We start from the raw sequence: 15,311 nt of genomic DNA, 5'->3' as shown, positions 1-15,311 counted from the left end.
CATGGATGGGGCCCCCCCAGCCCCCCAAGCAGTGGGCCTCGTTGGTCTTTCGAACAGCGGGGCAGAGGTCACAGGGGTCTGTTCACAGAACGCTGGTGATTTTGGAATGGTCTGCGGGACAGGCTCCAGAAGTGCCGGTTCGTGCTGCACGTGGAGCCAGTCCCTCTCTTGCCTCGTGACGAATGAAACCTGGCTGACCTCCCTTTCTGTAAACTTTTTCTTCTTAGAGGCAGCAGTGGATATATGATCTCAGGTCTCTCCTTTAACTTAAAACACACAACTCTCCTTGGTCAAACTGAACGTTTAAAGGATTCTCACTACACCCCTTACTCTTATGTCTCTCTGCTTTCACAGATAGGAATCCCATCCAATGGGGCATTTTTGTACGTGGTCTTGCAGTTTCTATGGAGGAGACCTCCACTCCCTTTGAACGCACACTCCGTTCCCAAGGGCACGTCCAGAGGACCAGCTGAGGCTAGTTTGGGTTAAGGCAACCCCCCTCCTCCAGTGGAAACTCTCAGTTCTTCCACCCTCCCTGGGCGTGGCACACCCGAGAGCCGTCCTCGGGCCCAGGGTTTTTTCCTTATCCGCGCTTCTGCTCACCCTGGTCTCACATCCAAGGTCAGCCAGGGGCCAGAGACGATGCCCCTGCTGATGCAGCGTCAGAAGGTCACACCACGCTTTCCCACCTGCGTCGCTCACCTCCCTTTCCCCTCTCACAGCATCACAAGAAGGGTGAGTGCGGTCAGTAAGATATCTCGAGAGGTCACATTCGCAACTTTCATTACAGTGTATCGTTGTCATTGTTCTATGGTAGGATTACTGTTGTCAGTCTCTTACTGTGCCCGACTTATCAATCAAACTTTATCAGAGGTGTGCATATATAGGAATAAAACAGTATAGGTAGGGTTCAGGCCTTTCCGTGTTTCAGGCATCCACGTGGGGGCTCGATCATATCACCTGTGGATAAGGGGGAACTGCCCTAAAATGTTTCCTTAGGTAGCAACTGTACTTCCTCACAAGTGCGATGACAGCGTTCAATACCGCTTCCACCGTCTAAAGCAAACTGGAATAATTTTTATTCTTTCATGCCTGGCGTCTTTGTATATAATTGATTCTCTGAGGTGGGGGTCAGCAAATGGAATCCACAGATCAAATTCTGCCTACTGCCCGTTTTTATACTGCCTGTGAGCTAAGAATGGTGTTGACATTTTTAAGTGGGGAAAAAAAAGTCAAAAGAAGTGAAAATGATACAAAATTTAAATTCCAGTATCCGTAAGTAACAGTTTATTGGAACAGAGCCATGTTCAACCGTTTATGAGTCGCCCATGGCGGAGCTGAGCAGTTGTAACAGGGACTGTATGGCCACAAAGCCAAATATATTGCATATCTGATCCTTTATGGAAGACATTTGTGGACTAAAATTCATGCTCAGTTTCTGTGTAAAATAAAGATGTAAGGAATGATGAAGTAAAGAAGAAAAAAATTTTAATTAAAAATGAAAATTATATTAGCCAAATATATAAACACTGTATATATACTTTATGTATCTGTACACATATCAGTTATAATCAGTATATTCATGGGGTGCCTGGGTGGCTCAGTCGGTTAAGCATCTGACTTAGGCTCAGGTCATGATCTCACAGTTTGTGGGTTCAAGTCCTGCGTCGGGCTCTGTGCTGACAGCTAGCTCAGAGCCTGGAGCCTGTTTCGGATTCTGTGTCTCCCTCTCTCTCTGACCCTCCCCTGTTCATGCTGTCTCTCTCTCTCAGAGATAAATTTAAAAAAAAAATTAAAAAATCAGCATATTAAAAAAAAAATCAGTATATTCATAAGCACATATAGTGTTTTATGTACTGTATATAGCATATATACGTAATACATAGTTGTGTGTATAGTATATTTAGAATTATCCTGTAAATATATTTTTGCCTCCTGCATTTAAAAAAAATTATTTTGAGAGAAAGAGAGTGCACATGCATGTGCACGGGGTAGAGAGAGAGGGAGAGAGAATCTCAAGCAGGCTCCATCTCATGAACTATGAGATCATGACCTGAGCCGAAATCAGGAGTCTGATGCTTTTTTTTTTTTTTTAATGTTTTTATTTCTGAGAGAGAGAGACAGTGTGAACAGGGGAGGGTCAGAGAGAGAGGGAGACACAAAATCCGAAACAGGCTCCAGGCTTTGAGCTAGCTGTCAGCACAGAGCCTGATGCGGGGCTCAAACCCACGAGCTGTGAGATCATGACCTGAGCCGAAGTCAGACGCTTAACTGACTGAGCCACCCAGGCACCCCAGGAGTCTGATGCTTAATTGACTGAGCTACCAGGCACCCCTGTTTCCTGCATTTTTATTTATCATGGTATTATAAACACTTTCCTGTGCTATTATATTTTTTCAAAAGCATGGTTTTTAATCACAATTTCCCTTACTGGTAGATATTGACATTGCTCATAAATTTCACTAATAAATATAATATTGTTTTCAGTTTTGTTGCTCATACACTTATTATTTTCTTAACATAGATAATTAAAAGTGGGTTTATCCAATCAATTAGATAGAACCATCTTAAGGTTCTTAATAAAAACTGCCAAATGCTCTCTAGGGGATTACAGCAGTTTTCTCTCTACCACAAGTGAAAAATAGTATGGACTTTTTCTTTAATTACCATTTATTTGACTATGAATGAGCTTAATTTTTGCATTTGCATTTGAATGATCTGTTTCTGTCCTTGAGTCCTTGGAATTTGTTTGTGCTTCTGTTATTATGTTGTCTTGTAATTAATCTCTGTACATGTGCACCCCTAGGAAAATGTAAATTCCTTGGGGGCCGTGAATACATATAAATTGTTTTGTTTTTCTGCTTTCCAATATAATGTCAGAAATAGAGTGAGTGGTTTAAAAATGCATAGGAAGGAGGCACCTGGGTGACTCAGTCGACTGAGCACCTGACCTCATCTCAGGTCATGATCTCGCTGCTCCTGAGTTTGAGCCCTACATCTGGTTCTGAACTGAAGGCTCAGAACCTGGAGCCTGCTTCAGATTCTGTGTCTCCCCCTCTCTTTCTCTGCCCCTCTCCTCTGTCTCTCTCAAAAATAAATAAACATTAAAAATAAATAAATAAAAATGCGTAGGAAGGACAGGAAGGATGCATAATGGCATGTGAAGGAAAGATGGGATCTCTTCTCTTGGTGGCCCGTGTTTTAACCTAACTTTTACCACATTTATGTTGTACATTTGTTCAGTAGATATTCAGCTTCATTGTAGAGTCCTTGGGGACAGACCTATCTCTTAGAATTGTGATAAATGAATGAATGCTTCAAAGATACCCAAATTGGCACAAGATTAAGAACTAACCGAATTTTCTAGTGCAGTGACTTATTCTGTTCCATGGAATGAGAATCTAAGGGTGGAGTTCTAGGTCCTGCTCAGGTACTGTGCCGTCTGGGTTAGTATAGTAGTTACCAGTCTCAGTTCTTGAGTCTGTCTACCTGAGCTCAGATTGACAGTTTTATAGTTTGCCAGCTGTGTGATCTGGACAGCTCCTAGTGTATCAGGTTCCTTCTATTAAAAAATAGGGATACTAATAGGTCTTGGCTTATAAAGTCACCGAAATGTTAATATAAAAAATGGTGATCATAAATATACCACAAAACATCTATTATACTGATTACTATTATTAATTGATAATCCTGAAATTACAGTTCTGTTACTTGTAAAATTAGATACAAAGTTATGACACTTCATAGAGTTTTTATGAAGGTCCACTAATTTTACTGAAAGTAAAACACTATAAGGTGCAAACTATTCTATTACAAGGTGATACTTTCTTATCTCTGAGATAAAACTATGAGTGGGGGTTGGGGGGTTTGTTCCGGGTTCAATTTCTAAGCCTATCACTTACTGTTTGTGTAAGTCACTGGAACTCTCCAGTTCAAAGAAACTCTCTTAGTTCCTGTTCTATACAGTAGAAGTAATAACAGCACCTATTTCATAGGGAAGTCCTGAGGATAAATTTAATTTTTTAATGTTTATTTTATTTTTGAGAGACAGAGACAGAGCATGATTGGGGTAGGAGCAGAGAGAGAGGGAGACACAGAATCTGCAGCAAGCTTCAGGCTCTGAGCTGTCAGCACAGAGCTCAGTTTGGGAGTTGAACCCATGAACTGTGAGATCATGCCCTGAGCCGAGGTCAGATGCTCAACCAACTGAGCCACCCAGGTGCCTCAGGATAAATTTAAATAATACATATAAAGTTCTTAGCACAGTGTCTGATACATAGTAAGTATTCAATGGACGTTACCTATATTCATCTTCATTATTATCTTGTAAGAGTATTAAAAGGATTAGAAATTAGAAAGTTTCTGAAAGATTACAGTATTCAGCAAATAACGAATGGCAAACAAAAAATCATAACGAAACATGATGTGACAACCATATCTTACCTCCACTCTATTAACAGGAAAGGAAGGTCCCACAGGAAATCACATTAAAGGGAAAAAGAAGCAAAAGTTAGTACATTTTAATGTTAAGATTTGCAAGAAATAGCTTTGATAGCTCTAATTCCTAAGTTTCTGGAAAGTTCTCTTCAGTTAGGAGTCAGATACTGCATCATCAGGCATATTTGGAGGAGATGAAGTGCAAACAGGGTCTCCAGGAACTGTATTCTTTTCAGGCTGGGTCCATCTCGGGCATTATCAGCCCAGGCAGCTCTCAATTCCTTGCTGCTAGCCACCAAGGGACTTTGTATCAAGTCTGAAGATGAGAGACCAGCCTACATAAAGCATCTACGGGACCCAGACCACAAGACAGCTCTGCCCCTGGGCAGATAGAAGAGATGAAAAGAGACATCAGGAAATTCTTCTAGAGAAAATGGTATATATTTGGAGGGATAAAGGCAGGTTCTAATAGCAGCTGAGCAGAAAAAACTGTTGAAATACCATGACCAAGATTATGTATATGAAAGAGTCCTCAATTTGAGATGTAAAAGGATTCAATACCATGAAGATGTGCCAGTCAGTGCCAAAGAGAACCCAGCCAGAGTATTTGGGAGGAGGTACTCAGCTTAGATAGGCTTTTATTTTGAGGACAAGTAAGGAAAGAAAAATGAAACTAATTTAAGGGTGCTTGGATGTCTTGAGAATATTAAGAGAATCAGAAGGTTTCCCTGTGTTTCTGACAGATATTCCGCCAGTCACATTTTGTTTTGGTGGGAAGGTGGGGAGCATGCGAGGGGTCCAAGAACTTTGCAGTTGTAAATGAGTGCTTTGATTTCAAAACCAGATTTTTTAAAATTCCAAAAATTTCCAACAGTCATCAATATGTGCAGTATCTTTACATTTATCTGGAAAAGTCAGCACAATTTTGGCTGTCTTCTAAAGTACACAGTGAACTTTAATATGAGAAAGCTGCCCGATTGTAAAAAGAATGCTTGCCCCGTATGCCTAACTGCGGGACAGCCGTTTAAGGTGGCTGCTGGCTGTTACTCATGTATTCTTTTCCCTTTCATTTAAAACAAAAACAAACACCTTTAATCAGTTTGAAGCCAAATAAAGCCACCAGGACGCGGTGTCTGTTTTGTTGGGAAGAGCACTGTACCTATCTTGGCTCAAGCAGTGAGTGGAACAGGTGATCCTGAGCCCCTGCGACATCGCCGTGTGTCTTGTTACTGGGAAGAACAGTGCAGGGACAGAGGAATGTGACTCTCGGACACGAGAGAGACCATGAGACATAACGTATATTCATTAGCTGTATCGATTGTGAAAATATAACTCAAACTTCCATTTTTTTATGGTAATAGTGTGGAACATCAACTCCTAAAATACAGAATATAAACATATGTGGTCCTTTGTGGGGGTGGAGAACCCCAGTATTACTACATCAGATTTCTCCGTGTGCCTATTTTTGGATATGCTACATATATTTATTTGAGCTTTAAACGGAGTGACTGGAAGCCCCAGACATTGAGATCAGTCCAGAGAAGGGGAATTGCAGATGGTGGGGGTGTTGGTAGATGGAGTGGCTTGTGTTAGAGGAGGAATGGGAACACAGACTCATTCCTGCACTCTCAGGCTGGATAAGGATAGATAGAACTCGGAACCTCAGTCTTTCAGGAGGGACCTATCAATGCCACTGAGAAGGGGAAATACAAGCTTCTCCTCTACTGAACAGGTGTCTGATTTTTTTTGCCAGCTTTATGGAGATATAACTGACATATAATGTCTAAGTTTAAGGTATATACTTATATAAAGCAAATTGATTACCTCCTTAGCATTAGCCCACGCCTCCATCAAGTCACATAATTACCATTTCTTTTTTGTGGTTAGGACATTTAAGATCTAGTCTCATAGCAAACATACTCACCATATGTACCAAGATTCCCAGAACTTACTCATCTTATAACTGGAAGTGTGTACCCTTCAACCAACATCTCTCTATTTCCCTCCACTACCCAGCATGGGGTAACTACCACTCTAGTCCCTGATTCTATGGGTTAGGCTTTTTAAGATAGCACGTATAAGTGATATCATACATATCTGTCTTTCTCTGACTTACATCGCTTAGCATAATGACCTCAAGTTTCATCCATGTTGTCACAAATGGCCAGATATCCTTCTTTTTCATGGCTGCAGAATATCCCATTGTATGTATATATGTATACAAGATACCAGAAGATATATGATGAGATATTATATATATGTATATATGGACTTTATCCATTTGTTGACAGAAGCTTAGGTTGCTGCCATATCTTGTAACTGGTATCTACTGTTTAGATAAACTGTGAATAATGCTGCAGCAATCATGAGAATGCAGATACCTCTTCAATGTCATGTTTTAATTTCCTTTGGATGAACACCCAGTAGTGGAATTGCTGGGTCACATGTTACCTCTATTTTTAATTTCTTCAGGACCTTCCACCCTGTTTTCCATAGTGTCTCAACTAATTTACATTCCCACCAACAGTGCACAAGGGTTTTCTTTTCTCCACATCCTTGCCAATGCCAATTCTCATCCTTTTTTGGATAGTCATTCTAACAGGTTTGAGGTAATACCTCATTGGGATTTTGATTTGCATTTCCCTGATGATTAGTCATGTTGAGCACCTTTTCATGTACCTGAAAAGGTACATGTTGGCCATCTGTATGTCTTATATAGAAAAATGTCTGTTCAGACCCATTACCCATTTTTTTTAATTGAATTGTTTGTCTTTTGCTATTGAGTTGTATGAGCTCTTTATATATTTTGGATATTAACCTCTTCTCAGATACATGACTTAAGGATATTTTTCTCCCATATCATAGGAAGCCTTTTCATCTTGTTGATGGCTTCCTTTCTGTACAGAAGCCTTTTAGTCTGATGTTATCCCACTGGTTTATTTTTTATCATTATCGTTTTGGTGACATACTTCCAAAAAATCATCACCAACACTGATGTCACAGAGCTTACTGCTTATGTTTTCTTCTAGGAGTTTTATGGCCAGGTCTTATGTTTAGGACATTAAGCAATTTTGAGTTGATGTTTGTGTATGGTATAAGGTAAGGGGTCCAGTGTCATTCTTTTGTATGGTTATCCATTTTTCCCAGTACCATTTATTGAAAAGACTATTCTTTCCCCATTGTGTATTCGTAAATTTTTTTAACATTTATTTATTTTTGAGAGACAGAGGCAGAGCATGAGCAGGGAAGAGGGGAGAGAGAGAGGGAGACACAGAATCTGAAACAGGCTCTAGGCTCTGAACCATTTGATAGCGCAGATGGCGGCATGGGGCTCAAACCCGCAAACTGTGAGACCATGACCTGAACCAAGTCAGATGCTCAACTGACTGAACCACCCAGGTGCTCCCCACCCATTGTGTATTCTTGACTTCTTTGTAGTAAATTAATTGACCATATACATGGGAGCTTATTTATGGGCTCTTGATTCCATTGGTTTTGTGTCTGTTTTTATGCCAGCTCCATACTATTTTGATTTCTATAGCTTTGTAATATAGTTTGAAATCAGAAGTGTGATGCCTCCAGCTTTGTTGTTCTTTCTCAGGATTGCTTTGGCTGTTCATGATCTTTTGTGTTCCCATACAAATTGTAGGATTGTTTTATTTCTGTGAAAAATGCCATGGGAATATTAATAAGTATTGCACTAAATCTGTAGCTTGCTTTGAGTGATATGGACATTTTAACAATATTAATTCTTCTGATCCATGAAATAGGATATCTTGGGGCGCCTGGGTGGCTTAGTCGGTTAAGTGTCCGACTTTCGCTTAGGTCATGATCTCGTGGTTCGTGGGTTCGAGCCCCGCGTCGGGCTCTGTGCTGACTACCAGCTCAGAGCCTGGAGCCTGTTTCAGTCTGTGACTCCCTCTCTCTCTGACCCTCCCCTGCTCACACTGTCTCTCTCTCTCCTAGAAATTAAAAAAAAAAAAAAATAGGATATCTTTTTATTTATTCATGTCTTCAATTTCTTTGATCAAAATCTTTTCTTCTAAAGAGTTTTCAGCATACAGATCTTTTACCTTCCCAATGAAACTTATTACTGGGTATTTTATTGTTTTTGATGTTATTGTAAATGGGAGGATTTTCTTTATTTCTTTCTTCAATGTTTTGTTGTTAGTGTATAAAAAGACACCTGATTTCTGTATGTTGATTTATATGCTGCAGCTTTACTGGATTTGTTGATTAGTTCTAATGGTTTTTTGGTGGAGTCTTTAGAATTTTCACTATATAAGATCATGTGATCTGCAAACAGATAATTTTACTTCTTCCTTTTCTTTTTTTAAAACATTTTTTAAAATGTTTTATTTGTTTTTGAGAGAGAGGGACAGAGACAGGCAGAGTATGTGTGAGGGAGGGGCAGAGAGAGAGAGGGAGACAGAGAATCTGCAGCAGGCTCCAGGCACTGAGCTGTCAGCACAGAGCCCAACACTGGGCTTGAACTTGTAAACTGTGAGATCATGGCCTGAGACAAAGTCGGACCCTTAATTGACTAAGCCATCCAGGTGCCCCTCTTCTTCCTTTTCAATCTGGATGCCTTTTATTTCTTTTCATTTCCCAATTGCTCTAACTAGGACTTCTAGTAATATGTTGAATAGAAGTGAGATTGGGTACCCTTGTCTTGTTCCTGATTTTAGAGGAAAAGCTTTCAACCTCTCACCACTGAGTATGATGTTGAGTTTGGACTTTATTGTGTTGAGGTGTGTTCCTTCTATACTGTTTGTTGAGCATTTTTATCATGAAAGAATATTGCACTTTTTCAAATGCTTTTCTGCATCTATTGAGATAATAGGACTTTTATCTTTCTATTAATGTGGCATATCACATTTATTTGCATATGTTGAACCATCCTTGCAACCTAGGGATCAATCCCACTTGATCATGATGAGAGCTCTTTTTTTTTTTTTTTTGTATTTTATTTTAGAGAGACCGAGAGAGAGAGAGAGAGAGCAAGCAGGAGAGAGAGGCCGAGGGAGAGAGAGAATATTAAGCAGGCTTCATGCTCAGCACAGAGACTGATGTGGGGCTCGATCCCACGACCCTAGGATCATGACCTGAGCCAAAATCAAGAGCCAGATGCTCAAATGACGGAGCCACCCGGGCACCCTGGTAAGTTCTCTTTTTAATATGCTATTGAATTTGGCTTGCTAATATTTTGCTAAGAAGTTTTACATCTGTATTCATCAGGGTAAGCGGTCTGTACTTTTCTTGTTGTATCTTTAGTCTGGCTTTAGTGTCAGGGTAATGCTTGCCCTGTAAATTGAATTTTGGAGCATTTCTCCCTGTTCAATTTTTGGAAGAGTGTAAGAAGCACTGGTGATAATTCTTCTTTAAATACTTGGTAGAATTAGTACCTGTGCATGTTTTGGTGGCATCTGGCTCAGAACTATGCTCATTACAGGGATCATGGGCTGTCTTGTTGGTCTCTGTCATAGAGCCGAGGGTCCTAATGACAAAGGCACCTGGCCAAATTCCCAGCATCCTGATGATTTTACATTGCAACTTGAGCCTTTCAAGGTTGTGGCTGGAAGGAAATGCAACTTCCTGGTTCATAGGCAGAGGTTCCAAAAGTTCTCCTGACTCCGTTTGATGACTAACAGCAAATGTAAATGAGTCAGAAAGAAGTCTATCACATTTCTTGAACAATGCATAAGGATTCAGACACACACATGGAAGAGTTTTGGGAAAATGAAGACTGATCGTTATTTTTTGTTTTCCTTCAAACACTAGAAATATCATTAGACATAAATCCTAAGCACCAGACCAGATTTTTCCATTTCCAGTCTTCCTGCTGGGATGAGTAAATAAGCAGATGGAGTAAAAGGTTTAAAGTGAAACACAGAGAATGTGACAAAGGAGGCCGTTGACTACAGAATGCTAGGGGAGGATGGGACTGGCTGAAATGAGAGCAAGGAGAGTTTGGGGTAAGGAAGCATTGCCAGAGAGTTGAGAGGAGTCACCATGTCTGACTCGAAGCTCTGCACCTCTGAGGCCATCAGAGGCCAAAGGAGGTGGGGAGCCGAAAGCAAAAATGCAGAAAGCAGATGTCACATTCATGCTCTGGGAGGTCTGGGGAGCGTAAGACCAAGCTTTTTAAAAATGATTCTGAATTAAGTGGCTTCATGGATTTGGCTTTCACCCATGTGGCCTCACTTTCCTGGAGTATTGCCTCAGGGAGCACCCCAGCATTAGGAGGTAGTTTCCTCAGTGATGGCACTGGGATTAGCATGAGGCAGCTAGCAGATTTAACTGAAAAGAATGGGCCAAGGAGAGGAAGAGAAACTGCTAGATGTCTCATGGGGTTTGGAGGTCTTATTCCTTTGCACTCATGAGACACCCTCATCAGATCTGCCTGGGGAAATTTTAGGAAAAGTAGGGAAGCTTCAAGTCTCACAGTAAGTGAGACCAATGGGAAAAGTAGATCAGGGGATAAACAGAAAGATCTTGTAGCTTTTTATGAATTAGCTTCTTAAGGGAGTCCCTCTTCACTCATTTTAGTAACATTTCTTTTCCCCATATACAGAAGGGTTTACACTGGTTATAGCACCTAACACTTACCAAGTATGCATTGCCCATTGGCTAAAGTCAAGCTCTCGGTTCCAGTCTATATAACCATTACTCCTACTTAGGTGACAGCTTCTCATCGATTTTCAACTCTGCAGCTACAGGAGGTTCCTAGCCCTTTCTGCTGCTAATGCCACGCCATGCATTGGGTCCACCATCTTGTTCCTCATGCAAATACTACTGCTATTTCCCCCCAGGCTACCTTTGCTGATTGCCTCCATCCTCACTCAGTGTGGATCCCTAAGACCACTTCTCCCTCCATCCTGAGACCTTTGCTTTCTATGCTGCTTGCCGTAACTTAAGGCTCTTTTTCCCACCAGAAGATATCATTGGTTTTTTAGTATTACAGTCTCCTCTGTTGGCATTTTCCATTAATTAATGGAATTGGATCAGGCTCTCCTTAGAGCTAGGTCAGGGATGCAGGGGTGGTGGTGCTGTATACAGTATGGTGGCAGTCCTGTTCTATAGTCATTTCAGCATCTTGAAGGTCATGTCCATGCAATGAATCTGCCTTGGTGTGTGCAGATATACCCATTATATTAGGGTCTCCTTCTTTATTGCCATATCACTGCCTTCACAATCATCTTTGTATTTATGATGATAGGCTATGAAGGCTGCCACACTAAAGCGGGAGTCCCTCTTGGTATGTTGTGGAAAGGAGGAAGGTAGAGGAATTAGGAATTCAAATATACATTTTATAGGTTACTTTCTCTGACCAGAATCCTCGAAGGGAGGCATAAATTAAGGAAAAAGCCAAAGAAGAGGGTCTGGACTTCTTATTTAGAACTCTAGAAGTAGGGAACCTTAGGGGCGCCTGGGTGGCTCAGTCAGTTGAGCGTCCAGCTTTGGCTCAGGTCATGATCTCATGGTTCGTGGGTTTGAGCCCCACGTTGGACTCTGTGCTGACAGTTAGCTCAGAGCCTGGAGCCTGTCTTTGGATTCTGTGTCTCCTCCTCTCTCTGACCCTCTCCTACTCATGCTGTCTCTCTCTCAAAAATAAATAAAACATTAAAAATTTAAAAAAAAGAAGCAGGGAACCTTATAGGGAATCCTTATTCTGACATGGGATGGCCACATTTGTGTAAAAATGGTAGCTCTGTATTGCAGAGCTGGGTCAATCAGTCTGACTCTCGGATTTGTATAACATGAAAGTGACGCAGAAGTTGCTTCGGGGCCCAGATAAGGAGGGAGCTGAACTGGAATTGGGCAGGCCTGCCTTCACAGGGACAGACAGGGTGACCTAGTTGCCGAGGTTGCAAAGTAGACTCAAGAGAGGGGCTGGATGAAGGATGTGACTGAAATATAGGGGACAGTGCTGTTACAGGAGGAGCCTCAAGGCCTTGAAGGTGCTGAGCCTGCCAGGGGGATCCTCTGGGTCCTAATAAAGCCAAGAGATGAGCTCACAGGTTCTCCAGCTGTAGATTTCACCAGAGAATGGGGTAGGGGTTTGTTCCAGAGGACACCACTGCATGGGTCCAAGTCCCCCTTCCCCTGCCGTCTGGGGAGAGGCAGGGAGGAGGGAAGGAAGAGCCCCGGCAGGGAATGAATATGTGAATGACTGAATAATTACCTAAAATGAAATGCTCTTAAGATTAGCAACATTAATTTTTCTCTTCCACCCCGTGGAGGTATAGGTTAAACTAGATTAAATCAGTTTATTTTCTTGTATTTGAGTAGTCATGTGCAAATCTCTCTCTCTCTCTCTGTCTCTCTGCCTCTCTCTGTCTCTCTCTCTTTCCACAGTCTTGTTTTTAAATTCTATTTTATCCATTATTATTTATCCTAGACACCTTCACTCTCACATCTTAACCCGTTCTACTACACTGCTACATTCTAGGATTCAGCTCCTATGCTTCTATCCTGATAGGTGTCCTGTATCTCTCGCCTCTGCACCAAGTGCTGCAGGTGTTGCTCAGTCCTTCGTTACTCTTCTCGACTCCTGGAATAGCCACCTAACTGCATGCATGCCTCCTACTCTCGTACACCCAGCGTCTGTTCACTTGACCATGGATATATCTGACCGTATCGCTGGTCTCCTTTCTCTAAAATAATTAGATGACTTCTCACTGATTGAAGAAGACATTCAACCTACTCAGGCTGTTTATAACTTGGCCAGAGCCCACATTTCCAACCGTTCTTCCCGTTCGCCACCTCACTCCCAGTCTCCATCATGCTCTAAGCTTGCCAGCCCACTTGCTCTTTTCTGAGCACACTTTAGCCTTTCTGTCTCAAGCTCCTGTCTCCTGCTTAAGTGGTAGTTCTTTCCCAAACGTAAACTGTCTCTCTCTTGTTCTGCTCTTATACTTTGTCTCTGCTTCTGCAGTAGAACATAGTCCGTGCCATAATGTATATGGGTAACTGGCTTCCTTTCTGGATTGAAAGTCCCTGGGAGGCAGGCACTGCATCGTTAATTATCCCATTTGTTACTTAAGTGTGCATCCTTTATTCTATCTGATGATGGCCTGAATCTAGTAATTAATAAATGCATGCGAGGGTATTTTATAAACAAGGCGCTTTATAAACAGTAATTGTTTTCTTATTATTTGTTAAATGGAGTTGAATTTAATTTTAGAAATCTCACCACTCTCTGGGAGAAATAATTTCCCATCACTGAAAATTCTAGAATAACTGATATGACATATCAAGATAACTACAAGCAGATATATCCCTGGAGAAGAAGGCAGAAGGAATCCTTGAATCTTCTCCTCACTTCACCGGCATGCTTTAAGATGGCCAGCCTTGTCCAGTTCTCCCTGTATAGTTCCCTGTGGTCTCTATTCCCCTCATATGAAAATCACAAACGTTACTAGCAATCTCCCCATCGTGGAAGATCAAAGAAGTGGCACAGCGATGAGAAATAGCAGGGTCTGGGGAGCCAGCCCTGGGCACAGGTTGGGCCAGTGCCTGCCTTACATGTGAGGCCAAGCACCCCTGCTGACCCTTGGGCAGTGGACACATTCTGAGTGTGACATGCCTGGCATTTCCTGATACGGGGATTATTTCCATCTCTAGGAAATCCGCAAGTGTTCTCAGAAGCCTTTGGCACATGTATATTTTAAAAATAAACCTTTATAACTCAACACAAATATCCTAGAAATCCGTATGTCAGCTCTTTTCCTTGAAAACACCTGTAAGTCCTGCTATCACTTTCCTGAAACAGGAAAGGGAAAGGCCACAAAGTAGATCAAATACTCATAAGTAAAAATGCCCTCAAGAAATAACCATGCAGAAATTGGCACAACCATGTTAAATATCTGCCAAGTTAATTTCTGAGACCCGTGAGAAGTGTGATTGGCTCCATGAAAGGAAAAAGAAAGAGAGGGGGATGGGGAGAGAGAGAGGAGACAGAGGAAGGAAAGGAAAGAAAGAAAAAGTAAAACAGGAAAAGAAGGAAGGAGGGAGGGAGGAAAGGAAAGAAAGGGAGGGGGGAAAAGAGAGACACGAACTCCTGGAAGCAATTACCCCTCACTAGGACGGGTATTTGAGGATTTCATTTTCGAGGTGGTAACTCTCCCAATGTAATGATCTAGATCAACCTCTGGAATGTCCCCAATGAGGAGAAATAGCCCAAAGGGGACTGGAGTAAGAAATAAAAGGAAACAGATTTCCCCCAAAATGCTATGTGGAATAGTGCCAACTCTCCCTTCTTCCGGAGCAATGCGATTGTGAAAATCCATCGTACCTGCTATGCTGATGGTGGCCGCAGCCTTTGCAGTGCTAAATTTCTCTCCGTGCTTGTTAGTAGCTATGCATGTGAAGAGTCCTGGCTTAGTGATAAGCAGCTGCAGTCTCGAGTCAATCACACGGTCTTTCACACTTTCCTGAATGGACCCAGAGGAAACCTGGGGGAGTAGAGGGGGAAAAAGCAGATAGAATTAGGTCAGGGATTTCCTAATGTGATGCATCAGGTTGACTTGAACGAGAAAGCATTAAAATGATGATCAAAAGGCATGGGGTAGATTGCAAAAATAGCCCAAACCTTTGTAGCTCTTCCCTTAGGAAGTAGCATCTCTCTCCATGCACTGAATCTAAATTGGCCTTGTACCTGTTTTAGAACATCAAAAACAGACTTGTAAAATTCTTGCACCCTGTGGCTTACTTTCTTGTTGCTATTGGAGCCTGTGACCTCCTATGACCAACCCAGAGCTAGCCTCCTTGAGGAAGAGGCACACACGGTCCAGTTATCCCCACTGGCTCAGCTGGGAGCCAAGAACAACCACCAGATATACAAGTGAGGCCATTCTAGATCATAGAATCAT

General features: G+C 41.8%; 1 protein-coding gene across 5 annotated transcripts in view; it reads right to left on the bottom strand.

Annotated features, from left to right (window-relative positions):
* The window catches only part of MUSK (muscle associated receptor tyrosine kinase), a 91,192-nt gene that overhangs the window by 19,719 nt on the left and 56,162 nt on the right, over nt 1-15,311 (bottom strand). For all 5 annotated transcript variants that reach the window (XM_077769786.1, XM_077769789.1, XM_077769787.1 and 2 more), the window contains 2 exons: nt 14,735-14,894; nt 4,444-4,450 (listed from right to left, as the gene is read on the bottom strand). In XM_077769786.1, coding sequence (XP_077625912.1) covers nt 4,444-4,450; nt 14,735-14,894 — 167 coding nt within the window. The remainder of the gene's footprint in view (nt 1-4,443; nt 4,451-14,734; nt 14,895-15,311) is intronic.

The sequence above is a fragment of the Crocuta crocuta genome, unplaced genomic scaffold (genome assembly GCF_008692635.1).
Source record: "Crocuta crocuta isolate KB4526 unplaced genomic scaffold, BGI_CrCroc_1.0 scaffold95, whole genome shotgun sequence".
NCBI lineage: Eukaryota > Metazoa > Chordata > Mammalia > Carnivora > Hyaenidae > Crocuta > Crocuta crocuta.
The sequence above is the reverse complement of the archived record's forward strand: the minus strand, read 5'-3'. Positions and strand labels throughout refer to the sequence as shown.